The 14030-nt window shown below is 46.6% G+C and overlaps 1 protein-coding gene across 1 annotated transcript in view; it reads left to right on the top strand.

Moving 5' to 3' along the window:
* The first annotated feature begins 142 nt into the window (after nucleotides 1–142).
* The window catches only part of LOC149271118 (serine/threonine-protein phosphatase 4 regulatory subunit 4-like), a 49453-nt gene continuing 35565 nt past the window's right edge, over nucleotides 143–14030 (top strand). Inside the window, exons 1-4 of the mRNA XM_089507607.1 lie at nucleotides 143–224; nucleotides 9604–9759; nucleotides 9962–10095; nucleotides 10774–10847. Coding sequence (XP_089363733.1) covers nucleotides 143–224; nucleotides 9604–9759; nucleotides 9962–10095; nucleotides 10774–10847 — 446 coding nt within the window. The remainder of the gene's footprint in view (nucleotides 225–9603; nucleotides 9760–9961; nucleotides 10096–10773; nucleotides 10848–14030) is intronic.

The following is a 14030-nucleotide window of genomic DNA, read 5'->3' on the forward strand; positions in this document are numbered from 1 at the left end:
TTGTAAATGAACCGATCGTGACACATACCGTATTTGCTCGATTATAAGACAAGGTTTTTTTCAAAGCAAATATAATAAGATCCAGATCCCCCTCAACGCTGCGGGGAATTCTCCTCTCTGGCAGTCAGGGAAGGTCTGCGAGATGCGTGTGGACAACCCCCGCTCCTACCGGCACTTTCGCCGGTTCTGCGATGATAGAGGACCGGCGTCACATGACCTTCCGGGTCATAGAAGCGGCAGCGGAAGTTGCCTATTCGAATCGCACAGACTTCCACCCTTATGCCTTATACCCCTTATATGTCACTCTGGCATATAGGGGGTTAAAATGCATATCATGGGGCACAGTGGGATATAGAGGGTTAAAATGCCACTGTGCCCCATGATATGCCTTTTAACCCCCTATGTGCCACTCTGCCTCCAGAAATGCCTTATACCCCCCTATATGCCGCTCTGGCATATAGGAGGTTAAAATGCATATCATGGGGCAGAGTGGCACATAGGGGGTTAAAAGGCATATCATGGGGCACAGTGGCATATAGAGGGTTAAAAGGCATATCATGGGGCACAGTGGCACATAGGGGGTTAAAAGGCATATCATGGGGCACAGCGGCATATATGGGGTATAAGACATACCTGGGGTGCAGATGTGCATAACTGGGGGCAGGTTGGCAAATAAAAGGAAATAACAAAAAAATATATTTTTCTTAATCATAGCTTTTATTAAATGTGGAAAAAAATAGTTTACATTAATTATAATTTATTAGTAAAACTTTTTTCCTTTAGGGTCATCTTATATTCAGGCTTTTTCTTTTTTCCTAAATTAATATTCAGATTTTGGGGGGTTGTCCTATAATCAAGCAAATACGGTGCACTCTATGTAGCGAGCCGCCAAATACGATAACCAAATGGGTCCAATACCGGCCCTCGCGGACACCTTGACTTATCATTATTTAACGATGCATTTACCAGAGTCACCTGCTTTCAAGCAGGGATATTAACCATAACATGCTGGGAGTAAAAGCACCAACTGGAAGTCTTACATCACAGCGGGGTAAATTAGGAAGCAATCTGCACCTGACTATGTAACCCTGAAAATCTGCCCCTTCACTCTGAAGTCCCGGGATAATAATATAATGCCCGTTAAGAAGGACAAATTACTCATTAAAAAGAATAAAAGACTTTGTGCAGTTACCAAAGGTGACACGTAGTCGTTACTCGTAACGTGGACTCTTAGTGCATACCGAGCACGAATTCGCTCCTCAGCAGTCTCTCCGCTCCCTGTTATTAGCTCTGTGACAGATTTGCCCGGTCACGGTTGCCCCGACGTCGCTACACTGTGTCTACGATCCTCAACCACATGTAGTCCCACGCTGCAGTGCCATTACTGTACTGACGTCATCAGCCGGGGACACAATAAACTTTATTAACAACGAAATCTGGACAGTGTCTGCTTCCTAGCAGGAATAGACTGCCTTATACCCCCCCTACATGACACTCTGTCTCCCTGATATGCCTTATACCCTCCTATATGCCACTCTGCCCCATGATATGACTTTTAACCCCCTATATGCCACTCTGCCCCATGATATGACTTTTAAACCCCTATATGCCACTCTGCCTCCAGAAATGCCTTATACCCCTATATGCCACTCTGCCCCAGACAGAGTGGCATATAGGGGGTTAAAAGGCATTTCTGGAGGCAGAGTGGCATAAAGGGGGTTAGAAAGGCATTTCTGGAGGCAGAGTGGCATAAAGGGGGTTGAAAGGCATGTCACGGGGCACTCTGCCTCCAGAAAAGCCTTATGCCCCCCTGACTTACCACTGCTTCTGATTTCCTGTGTCCGGTGAGGGCAGCGGGTGGAGGCCAGCGTTCATGAAATTAAAGGGGCTGGCGTGCACGCAGTGCGCCACCCAATGGCCGTGCCTCAGCACTTTGTCCCATGTCTAAAAAGGGGTGGGACGAAGAGCTGAGGCACAGCCATTGGGCGCTGCCAAGACCCCAGTGGGGTCTTGGCATGCCCCGCCCATTTTCCTTTTAAATGGGGGTGTTTCCCGCTGCCGTTGGCAGGAAGGTCCTCGACATCAGAGGGAACTCCTACTGACTTAAACAGGAATGGTCACGATGTCCGCGGGACAGCCCCCGACATCAGTGGGGACTCCCACTGACATCACAGGACCGTCCGCTGACGTGGATGATGGGCTGATTCAGTGGCGCAATGGGCCACTTGTCTAGACCTGCCCCCCAGGCCGTAGGCTGCCGGCCCTTCCCGGCCAGCCAGGGTTGTTTACAGCCAGAAGAATAAATGAATATATAAATCAGAGCTTTGATGAGATGAAACATTCCGATTCACTGACTTCACGCTATGTAATAATCAAACAACACGGCTATACTTTTCATCACAAAAGGCCGAGTTAGCCTCTTATAATGTAGCGTTAAATTAGAATATAGGGTTCATGGATTTAATCATGCATTATGCAGGGCTATCTCGGTCCTTCTGGAGGCGGCATTGATAAGAACTGGAGTACATGACTACATGGATGGTTCCAAAAGCCCTGCATGCCTTAAAAAACGTAAGACATCATTTATGACGTGATTAGGAAATAAGCTGTTTTTAATCCTAAATTGCTTTATTTAATGTTATTTTTAAATACTTTAGCTGATGTTCCCCATAAGCCTGCAATCCACCGTTGCACCGATCGCTACCCGGTGACTGTGAGCAGCGACGCACCATTTATATATAGGTGCCCCTTCTGTAAAGGCATTGAAGTCTCTCTATGGGTTTAGCAATCAATGCCCACCGGCTCGCTGGCTTTAAACGCCTAATATTGGTGCTGTTGCTGAACTATCGCCGCCAGCGGGCGCTTACAATAATGAGTTCAGGTCTTTTACTAAAATACATCCGGGCGACTCCGTCGCTGAGCCCCTGATATCCTTACGCATCGCAGAGGCTTTTGCCAAAAACATTCAAGGGTTTCCCAAGCTGCAAAAGGTTTGGTAATGCTGGGTTCAGCTCCTGATCCCAGCTTCCAAAACAACCGTTGGTGCAAGAGAGAGCGTGGCATATAGGTGGGACTGCCTCCCAGCAGAGGTGGTAGAGGGTAATAGAGTGAGGGTATTAAACATGCATGGGATAGACATCCGGCTCCTGAATCTAAGACGAGACCAACGACTGATTAAGGTTTGAGTCTTTACAGCAGGAGAAACGAATGACTAGACGGGGGCCGGATGGGGCCGATCTGCCGGCAGGTTCTTTGTTTATATGTGAGCACCAAAAACAATGATCCAATTTGGGGGGGGGGGGGGCTTGGATATTAAACCAGATCCCAGGTCATGCAGACAGCGACTCCTTCCAATTTAGCTTCTCTTGCCACTTATTTTCCGTGCATCAATAGCGCTCGCAGCGAGGGTTATTGTGTACAAACACAAAAAATGTTTCCTTGGGAACAGACACGTTCCTTTTAGGTGGCGAGGAGCCGAGCTAGATGTGAGCCGCATCGCTGTGACATCCCCCCAAACACAGTACGGCAAACGAAGCACAAAAAGGATCTGGAAAGGTCACAGATTGCGATCCGTCTATGTGTATAAAGCGTTTGTAATATCTGTTGATACAACTATTTGAGAAAATACAAAATGTAACACATATTTTAAAACAAACAAAAATGCTGTTTTTAAACATTTGTACCCAAACAAAAATCTTCCAGAAAACAAATTTAGTATCTTAAAAAAAAAAAAAAAAAATCACTAAAATTTCCCAAAAAACACCTGATCCATACAACAAAAAAATAAAAAAGGGTTTTCTGCACTAAATAAAAACCAAAAGATAAAAGTCTTTAACGGTGAAAACATACGTGGCCTGGGGTATGTCCATTGTACAGCGCTGCAATATATATTGGCGCTATAAATAAATCATACTAATAATAACCTGAGAAGGCCAGCAAATTGGGCGTTCGCTTTGCCGCTTACTTACAACACCGAATCCGTTATTCACAATGAAAGACTACTAAACACCAGACGCTCCCGGAGCCGACGGGTTTGGGTGCGAGAACTCGAAGGCAAAGCAATCAGCAAACAATTAACCAAATGCAATTGCCGCTGCTGGTCGTGGGGCATTATGTGCTGAGACAATAGTTGTCATGTGCGACCTAAAGAATGACTGTCGCGGCACTGGGGAGGTAAAGGAACGTCACACATACACAGCGCGGGCCACCCCACAGCAACCGAGCCCAGCAATTAACCCGCTGCAACTTCAGTGTAAAATCATCTCAGGAAGCCCATGCGCAGCGCAGGGCATGCCCTCCGAAGCCCACTCTTCACACAGTGACCTCAATGAAAGGCTACCTGCCGCTTGTCATATGCTGACCCGCAACTCTCATAACGCTCAGCCAGCTGTTGCTAGAAGCAAGATGAGGGGGGCAGAAACCCATGTGTTTGTGGGCCAGAGCCGTAGCTCCTTTTTGCCCGAGGCAAGAATGGAAAATTGTGCCCCCAGCTATTTTTTTTACAGAGGTTATTTTATTTACACTGCCTTTACACACACCTGCCCATAAACACATACACTGCCCTTACACGCTGCCTTCACACACACCTGCCCACATAAACACATACACTGCCCCTTCACAGCTGCACCGGGGATGAGTGCCTCTCTCGTCTCGCCCTTCCTACGGCCCTGTTGTGGGCAGTATCCTATTGAACAGAGAGGCAGAGTCCCCCGTTGGTGGCCATATTTCATTCACTTAGGAGGCAGAGCTGGTGGGCACAATCCCACTGAGATAGATGGAAATATCATTACGATGGGGGGGATTCTATTGTGTTTAGGGGCAAAATCTCATTGAGACAGGTGAGGAATGTCATTAAAACCGGGGAAATAATCACATTGTGATGGCGATGGAATCACACCGGTGATCGTATGAGCAGCATGAAGAATCCTTTCACGTTTGGGGGATCCTAGGATTCCATTCTGGGGGGCAGAATTCTTCCATCACGCACTCCTCCACACACACACATAAAACATACAAAGATTTCAGTCGTTACATAAACTCAGTTGAAATGTTGGCTCCACATCCAACTCCAAAAATGACATTTTTGGTCAAACAATCTTTTTCTAACGGGAATGCAACGCGTTGAGACTCTTATATCTGTGTAATATTCAGCAATTAGAGAATAAAGTCTCACCGGCAGAGAAGGATTGTCTCTAATGGAACATATTGTATGAACATGCGGAGGGCTTGAGTTCTGTTGCCAGAAAGAAGTCCCAGACTGCGTCGGATCAGCTGGAGTTCTCAGAAAGTTTCGCCGGGGACTTGACAAACAATATGAAGATTGAGTGTGTTGACTAGATCATCGTTAATGATTTTAGGACCTTAAACAAGTCTCCCCCGGTGGGTTCCCGCAGGAGGACATGCCAGGCCCATGGTTGTTCTACCCACTCACTGAAAGCTGTTTAAACTTCTCAAGACTAAAGAGTTTGTGGGTTTGGGTTTTTTTTTTATCACCCTGTAACCGTGAATTAGTGTGCATATGGGGCAACTGGGAGACCCAGGAGACACTTGGGTCATACACAGCCCCCCATATTGCCCTATGGGGTGAACGGCCCGCTGAAATAAACGTATGACCTCCTTGGCTTGGCCAACGCTCTACCACATCCCAGATAGCCTAAAGCACGAGCCGAGACGTGGCAAACCCTGGCACAAAAACAAGGACAAGCAGCGCCTGGGAAAACGTCATTAACGGACCCAATGGAAACAGAGCTTTTGGCGATTGAACCGTCCCGAGGCGTGAAACGTCAGCAGATTCCCCGAGAAAGAGGAGCCTCCGATCTGAACTTAACCCCGAATCTGCCACAGGCGGAACTCTTTCCTTTCCAAACTTTTTCCTTTCTTATTAAGACGTCTGGAAACAGAAATTTGCCTCCTGGAGGGGTTATTTAAATACCTCGTTGTACATCTCTGCGGAATATGATGGCGATACATAAAACGATAATAATAAATAAGCCACACAGCTACTTGTGTCCCAAATACCGCTGAGGAGGGATAATTGCATCTGATAAAATTATACATTGCTTTAACGCATCATTTCAAACATAAGTATGAAGAATACATTCTCAACCAATGACATCACAGAAAGAACAAACGGACACCTCCAACATTGCACTTAACGATGTTGCGCTTACATCACCACTTAAAACACGCTACATTTTTTTCTGACAGTCATGCATATTAAAAATAACCAACACATTGAACTGAATTCCCATACTGCTTCCATGATCTTGGCTGAGCATCATGGGAGGTGCAGTTAACAGTAGATAAAGCTACAGACGTTAGTTGTGAATTACAATTCCCATGATGCTCAGCCAGCCAGGTGTTCACCATGACTAGGCATCCTGGGAGTTGTAATTCACAACTAACACCTGTCACATCATCTGCTGTTAACTACAATTTACATGAGGCTCAGCCAGACATAATGCTTCCATGATGCTGGCTGAGCATCATGGGAAGTGCAGTCAACAGTGAAGCTGCAGATGCTAGCTGTGATCTACAATTCCCATGATTCTCAGCCAGCCAGGTTTCCATCATAATGCTAGCTGAGTATCATTGGAAGAGTAGTCAACAGCAGCAGAGAAAAAAAAGGCTAATGTTAGTCTCTGTCCCAGGACCCCCACACACTGCCTTTACACACACCTGCCCATAAACACACACATACACTGCTATTACACACACACCTGCTCATAAACACACATATACAGTATACACATACACTGCCCTTACACACACATATACATGTGCACTGCGCTTACACACACTACCTTTATATACACACACACATATACACATACACTGCCTTTACACACATATACAATTACACATACACTGCCCTCACACACACCTGCCTTTACACACACACATATACACATACACTACCTTTATACACACATATACACTGCCCTCACACACACACACACCTGCCTTTACACACACATATACACATACACTACCTTTATACACACATATACACTGCCCTCACAAACACACACACACACACACACACCTGCCTTTACACACACATATACACATACACTACCTTTATACACACATATACACTGCCCTCACAAACACACACACACACACACACCTGCCTTTACACACACATATACACATACACTGCCCTGCTGATCAGGTGGCTGTGCACCCTGAGGTTAGCACCGCTCTCGTCTCACCCTTCCTCCGCTCCTGCAAAGCTGGACAGAGGTAGGGATAGAGGAGATAGAGGGACAGAGTCCCAAAATCGGGACTGTCCCGCCCAAATAGGGACAGTTGGGGGGCATAGCTGGGATCTCTCCAGGGTTCGCCTGCCAATTCCCGTTTATTACAGTGAACGGCCACCGAACGGCGCCAGATAGCCAAATGTACAAATGTTTATTCAGAGCTGTTTTTTGGTGAGACAGATAAAAATAACAAACGCACCGAACTTCTGCACTGTATATAGCGACGTTCGGAGAAAACAACCAGGAAATGCATCATAATCTGTCACTTGTATCTTGGCCTCTATGGCCACCGTGGGATCAGGAAGTGGCTTAGAACCCACTCAGACCATGCGACCTTCCCGGCAGAAGCCCCCCGTCTAGTCGCCCGTTTCTCCTGCTGTAAAGACTCCAACCTTAATCAGTCGTTGGTCTCGTCTTAGATTCAGGAGCCGTATGCCTATCCCCTCACTGTATTAGCTGCTACCACTTCTGCTGGGAGGCTGCTCCACTTATCAACCACCCTCTCAATAAAGAAAACTTTTTCCGTTCCATCTCAGCCTCTGACCCTCTAGTGTTAGATTCCGGTCTCTTGTTTTAACTTTTCTCCTCCTCTAAACTTCCCTCCTGTCCTTTGTTAAATCCTTTCATGTATTGCATCCCATTGTACAGCTCCGTGGAATATGATGGCGCTATATAAAACAATACATAATGATAATATAGTTAAATGTTTCTATCCTGCCCCCCCACATTATATATATTTATATATAGCATTTGTTTAAAGTGAGAGATATTATTTTATTTGTATAGTTTAATTAAAACATAAATATTATTATTTTAAAAAGGGTAAAAAGGACATAGAACCAAAACCCAGGAACTTCCTAAAGGAGCCGACCCGAGACGCCCGAAATATTAACCCCTTAATAACCTGATGATTCTATGTGTGACCCAAATGGCTCTCATACCGGTCGTCATGGAAACCTTGCATTGACAGAATTTAAAGATACATTTAATTGTGTCACCTGCATTCAAGCAGGGATATCAACCATAACATACTGGGAGCAAATGCACCAACTGGGGGTCTTATATATGATCCCAGCGGGGGGAGAATAGGAAGGAGTCAGACTGTGTGACCCCGAGAATCTGCCCCTTCACCCTGAGATGGGGGCAAAAACCCTGAGAGTTCTCGTGTATATATAACTATCTGGCTGAGAGATTTGGGCAGATCCGCTTTCACTTCTCCCTTAATACCCCCGCCGGTGCCCTTAACGGGAGCCGGTTTCCCCGGCACTTGGCTGCCGGAGGATTAGAGAGATAAGGAGCGTCTCGCTGTAATCTGCAGACAGGGGGGCCACGAAGATTAAGATCCTTTAATAACCCGGCAACAGAGAGCAGGAGGATTAGGATCACAGATCAACTGCACCCATCGCTCGGCTCCCCAGGCTGGTTTCTTGGTTTCCTTTAACGCAAATCTAAAAATCAAAAGGCAGATTTCATGGAAGAATATTTGGGGGTACATAAGTGGAACAGGCTCCCAGCAGAAGTGGTAGAGGGTGATACAGCGAGGGGATTAAACATGCATGGGATAGACATACGGCTCCTGAATCTAAGACGAGACCAACGACTGATTAATGTCCGAGTCTTTACAGCAGGAGAAACGGGCAACTAGACGGGGGCCGCATGGGGCCAACCTGCCCTACGTTGTTATGATTCTTAAGCTGCCTTTAGTTTAGTAAAGCGGGTGGGACTGTACCTTTAACTGATGCTTATACAGGACAATTTCTCTCAGGGGCCCCTCTATGTACAGACAGGGGCCACCAAGTGCGCTGCTTCATTCTGTCAGTTAGTAGAAACTGCTGCGGAACCTCTTGGTGGTTTCAGTCCCAGACAGGGTCACCTGTTTATAAGCAGGGACTCCAAATAAATAAAATAAAAAAAGAGACCCCACTTAGCATCTCACCATAAGAATCAGACCACCCTCATAAACTGCCCCTGGGGGTAAACACGCGCCATAATAAACTGCACCCTGTGGGTCTCCGCCCCCTCACGAGCTCCATATACCCATATACTGGGGCAGTGAGGGCGCGTGCCCGGTGCTGACGTCAGGAGAGTCACTTAGCGCTGCGGGGAGTGAAGCTGCGATGCGTTACCATGGAAACCTTAGCCAGCAGCGTTAGGGGGCTCCGCCTCCCTGTCACCGCGCACCGGAGATTTACTAGCCCGACAGGGAACGGAGGCTGACAGAGCCACACTGAGCCCGGAGACAGCCAGCTCAGAGGCCACGAAGACACCCCGAAGCCGGGGGACACAGAGACACCTCGAACCTAGGGCCACAGGTACCGAGCAAGAGACACTCCGAACACAGAGCCCGGAGACACCCCGAACCCAGGGGCCACAGAGACAGCCCGGAGACAGCCTGCCCGGCCACAGAGACATCCCCAGACGTTCCGGGCCGCAGAGCAGGTCACTGGCCGACCGCTCACCGCCTGCCCCACACTGCAGTTCCGGCTCTCTGCCTCCCGTGAGGGGCAACACCGACACCTGCCCCTGAGCTGTCCTGATTGGCTACCTGGACCTCCCTCCCTTCCCGCGCACCCCTTTGGCTACCTGCCTGGCCCCTGGTGGTTATTGGTGGGGTTTGGCTTCTGATCTGCCCCGGTGGCTCCTCCCGTCCTCCCCCTGCCATGTGAGCGCCCCCTCCCGGCTCTCTCCTCCCCCTCCAGCCAGGCTCTCCTTCTCCTCCATGCATCCCACCGGCTTCTTCAGGATGGACTTCAGCCAGGGCAGCCTGTTCGGGTACATAGAGGACCTCCATGAGCTGGCCATCATCGAGAGGCCGGTCCGCAGGAGCCTCAAGGTACTTGGTGGGGTGTGGTAGGGGGGCACATGACGTCATAACCCTGCCAGCCAAGCTTTCCTAGACCAGTGAATGGGGTCCCCCCTCTCATTGATTCGAATTTGCGGACCCGGCATGATGTATAGATCAGGGGCACAGGAGAGGCTCCATGTGACGCAACATCTCTGACGTCATTTAGCAAATGACATTTCTTGGATGCTTTAATGAACCTCGGGCCACCACGACTTGCATGCACTGACCTCGTGGGAAAGGGGAGGGGGGCTAGGGGCATTATGGAAGAAAACTGGGAGTAGAAGATGGCCAAAATGTGTATATATATGAAAAGCTGAAAAAAATCATATATTTTGCAATTTGGCATAAAACCCCCAAAATAACTTTACTGAGAATGAGGGAATAATAATAAAATGAATTAATTTAGTAACACAAACGCTGTGTATTGATTATAATAAAGAGCCGTAGATTATATAACAGTACCGGCGATAAAATGATCGTCCTTTACATATAGAACACGGGCGCTTAGTTGGCATTCCCTTTATATCCTTCCTATCGCATCGTATGCATGCGGAATCATCATATAGACGTGTAGCACGCTGCAAAGTGATGACAGATACACGTAGAATGATGTCATACTGACTTGTTGCACATCATACCGACAGTATTTTTTATCGCATGTTGCAGACGCCAGAAGAGATCGAAAGGTTGACGGTCGATGAAGAACTCAATGACATCGAGAGGGCTGTATATCTGCTCAGGTATCGTTATCCTCTTTACCTCTTGTTAATGAAGGTTTAACCCCTTGGATCTTGTGCTCGTAGACGTATCAAATGCTAAAGATATCAATATAAAAAAAAGGATTTTTGGGGGCAAATGACCAGATTTTGAGACATATACATGCATTAAGAGCGTTAAAAGCAATGCTTTTTTTTAAATAAATATAACTCTTGTAACTCTCAGACAGCACTGGTTTTATTTCCAGCAACAGAGCAACAATTCTATGACATCATTGTGAGAAAAAAAACAAGTGTCTGAGAGTCATGGGAGTTATATTTAACCCCCCAAAAACATTGCTTGTTTTGTAGTGTTGCCGTTCTTTCTGTGATGTCATTTGTTGAGAATGTATTCTTCATACTTATGTTTGAAATGATGCGTTAAAGCAATGTATAATTTTATCAGATGCAATTCTCCGTCCTCAGCGGTATTTGGGACACAAGTAGCTGTGTGGCTTATTTATTATTATCATTTTATGTATCGCCATCATATTCCGCAGAGATGTACAACGAGGTATTTAAATAACCCCTCCAGGAGGCAAATTTCTGTTTCCAGACGTCTTAATAAGAAAGGAAAAAGTTTGGAAAGGAAAGAGTTCCGCCTGTGGCAGATTCGGGGTTAAGTTCACATCGGAGGCTCCTCTTTCTCGGGGAATCTGCTGACGTTTCACGCCTCGGGACGGTTCAATCGCCAAAAGCTCTGTTTCCATTGGGTCCGTTAATGACGTTTTCCCAGGCGCTGCTTGTCCTTGTTTTTGTGCCAGGGTTTGCCACGTCTCGGCTCGTGCTTTAGGCTATCTGGGATGTGGTAGAGCGTTGGCCAAGCCAAGGAGGTCATAATTTTATTTTAGCGGAACTGCGATACCAGAAAGTGTAAATTCCTATAATCCTTTGTTTATTGATACTTTGTTTCAATAATATATTCTTTGTTTGTAAAGAAGACGGAAGATTCTAGTTTATTGAAAGTATCTTTTGTTTGCGTTTATTAATACTTTATGCATGGTGCTGGGAGAACATGGACTCTGCCTCCAAAGTGTTAGTGGGCTTAACAGTGCGGCTACAGGGAGCATGATCGTCCAAAGGGGCAATAGGTTATTATTATTATTATTATTAATTGTTTTATATAGCGCCCCGGGTGCCACTCATCAGGGGGGTGTCGCAACGGCCGCCTAACACGGGCCTGCAGCTCACAGCTGTGGCCCCGCGCACTGTATGAGGAAACTCTTTAAGCTCAGTGAGCTGCAGGCTTGTGTTAGGCGGGATAGATGTCCGCGCTGCCCCAGGGATGATCAGCTGGCCCCCCGGACCAGTGAAATCTGCAAGAGAGGTAAGGGGGTGTGTGAGAGTGAATGAGTAAGTGTTTAGGGGCAGAAATTGGACAGGGTGAGCGGTAGCACGTGGAGGCTGTATAAGGGGCAGCGGTGGCACGGGGAGGCTGTATAAGGGGCAGCGGTGGCACGGGGAGGCTGTTTAAGGGGCAGTGGTGGCATGGGGAGGCTGTTTTAGGGACAGAGGCCTATCACGTCAAAGTCTGGCTCACCATATAGTGATAGGAGTTATGCTGCGCCACTGTCAACGTCTGGCTCAGTATATTGTAACATCTGTTCAGTAAATGTTATTTATTTAATTTTCAGATTTCTAGTTTTTTCCAGTTTACAAATTGGTGAAATAAATATTCTTGCCAACATCATTTATTTTGTGTGGGGGGTGCCACATACAAGACCCGCCCCGGGTGACAAATACTCTAGGTACGCCCCTGCACCAGGCAGAGGGGGTTTAATCATCTCTAGCGCTTATCTTCCATTTCTCTCATTGTCCTAGAAACGTGTATAGGAGTCCTGTTAACCGTTTTTATTGAAAATCACTGTTAATTTGTGATTGAAGCATTAAGCACTCGAATCCTCTGTTGCATGGAAACCACATTTTACATTTTTAGACATTATATAAAGGCTCCGAACAAAATGTCACTTGAACGCCTTTGGTTTAGAGCGCGGCCAGTGGCGTCGCTACAGGGGGGCAATTGCCCCCCCTAGGTTATTCCTTGCCCCCCCGCCGAATTTGTAATCACCCAGGACAGTCCTTGACTGCTAACGACGGCATGGTGCCGTCGCTAGCAGTCCCAGTCAGGTGCTAACGACGGCACCATGCCGTCACTAGGACTATCTTACCTTGATGGAGGTCTGTGGACCTCCATCACCACCTACCCCGGCGATCTGCCCCTCACACTGAAGGGCATCTCCGGGGTCACCCGATCTGCCCGGTGACGTCTCGCGCAATGACGCAATGACGTCACCGCGCAACTTTATTAACAACTGACAATTGTCAGTTAAAGAGGTATGGGGGCATGCTGCTTAGATGCCTGTATCTCAGCTACATACCCCCAACATATACCATTGGAAAGGTAATCGCCTCACCAACGGTATATAGATTGTAAAAGAAGAATAAAGAATATTAAGTTAAAACAAATAAAAATGTAAAAACGATGATTTGGGGGTCTCTAAAGGCAGATAAAAAAAAAAGATAAAAATTGCCTAGAGACCCCCAAATTAAATTATTTAAACATAAAGTAGTTTAACTTTAAAAAAAAAAAAAAAAGTTTAAGTATTCTAGCTAAATGATCACTGTGGTAGCCAATGTTACCACAGCGATCATATAGCTATAAAAAGTCACATTCCCTTTTGAAAAATGGCCGATACTAATTTTTAATCCTATGATCCCTTTGATCATGGGGTTAAATTTAGCCAACGGTAGAGGGAGGCAATTTTTGAAATCCTGATGAACTGCAAATATTATTAAAATCAGCCATTTAGCCTGTGCGGTACGTGAGTAACCATCTCATCCCTGGAGCGCCTTGCATTTTTACTGCAAAACTTATTTTTGCTGTAAAAGTGATTTTTTCTTCTCCCTTTACCATCATTTCTTTGGGATTGTAACGGGCAAGAATGGTGTGTGCTTCTGCGAGTGAATGGAGATATGAAAGGCGTGTGAATGATCAGTAATTAGGGTTGAAGCCTTGACGTGGCATTACTGCTCACGTAGGAAGTTAAATTATGGCACAAAAAGTACACATTTGCAAAAACGACATCCCTTGGCGCATCAAATGAGGGGCTGCATGTGTTTCTAGTACAAACCTGGAGTGCGCAAGACACAAATGAACATGTCGCTATG

Source organism: Sceloporus occidentalis, unplaced genomic scaffold (assembly GCF_023333645.1).
Source record: "Sceloporus occidentalis isolate IW3139 unplaced genomic scaffold, rSceOcc1.0.p SCAF_559, whole genome shotgun sequence".
Taxonomy (NCBI): domain Eukaryota; kingdom Metazoa; phylum Chordata; class Lepidosauria; order Squamata; family Phrynosomatidae; genus Sceloporus; species Sceloporus occidentalis.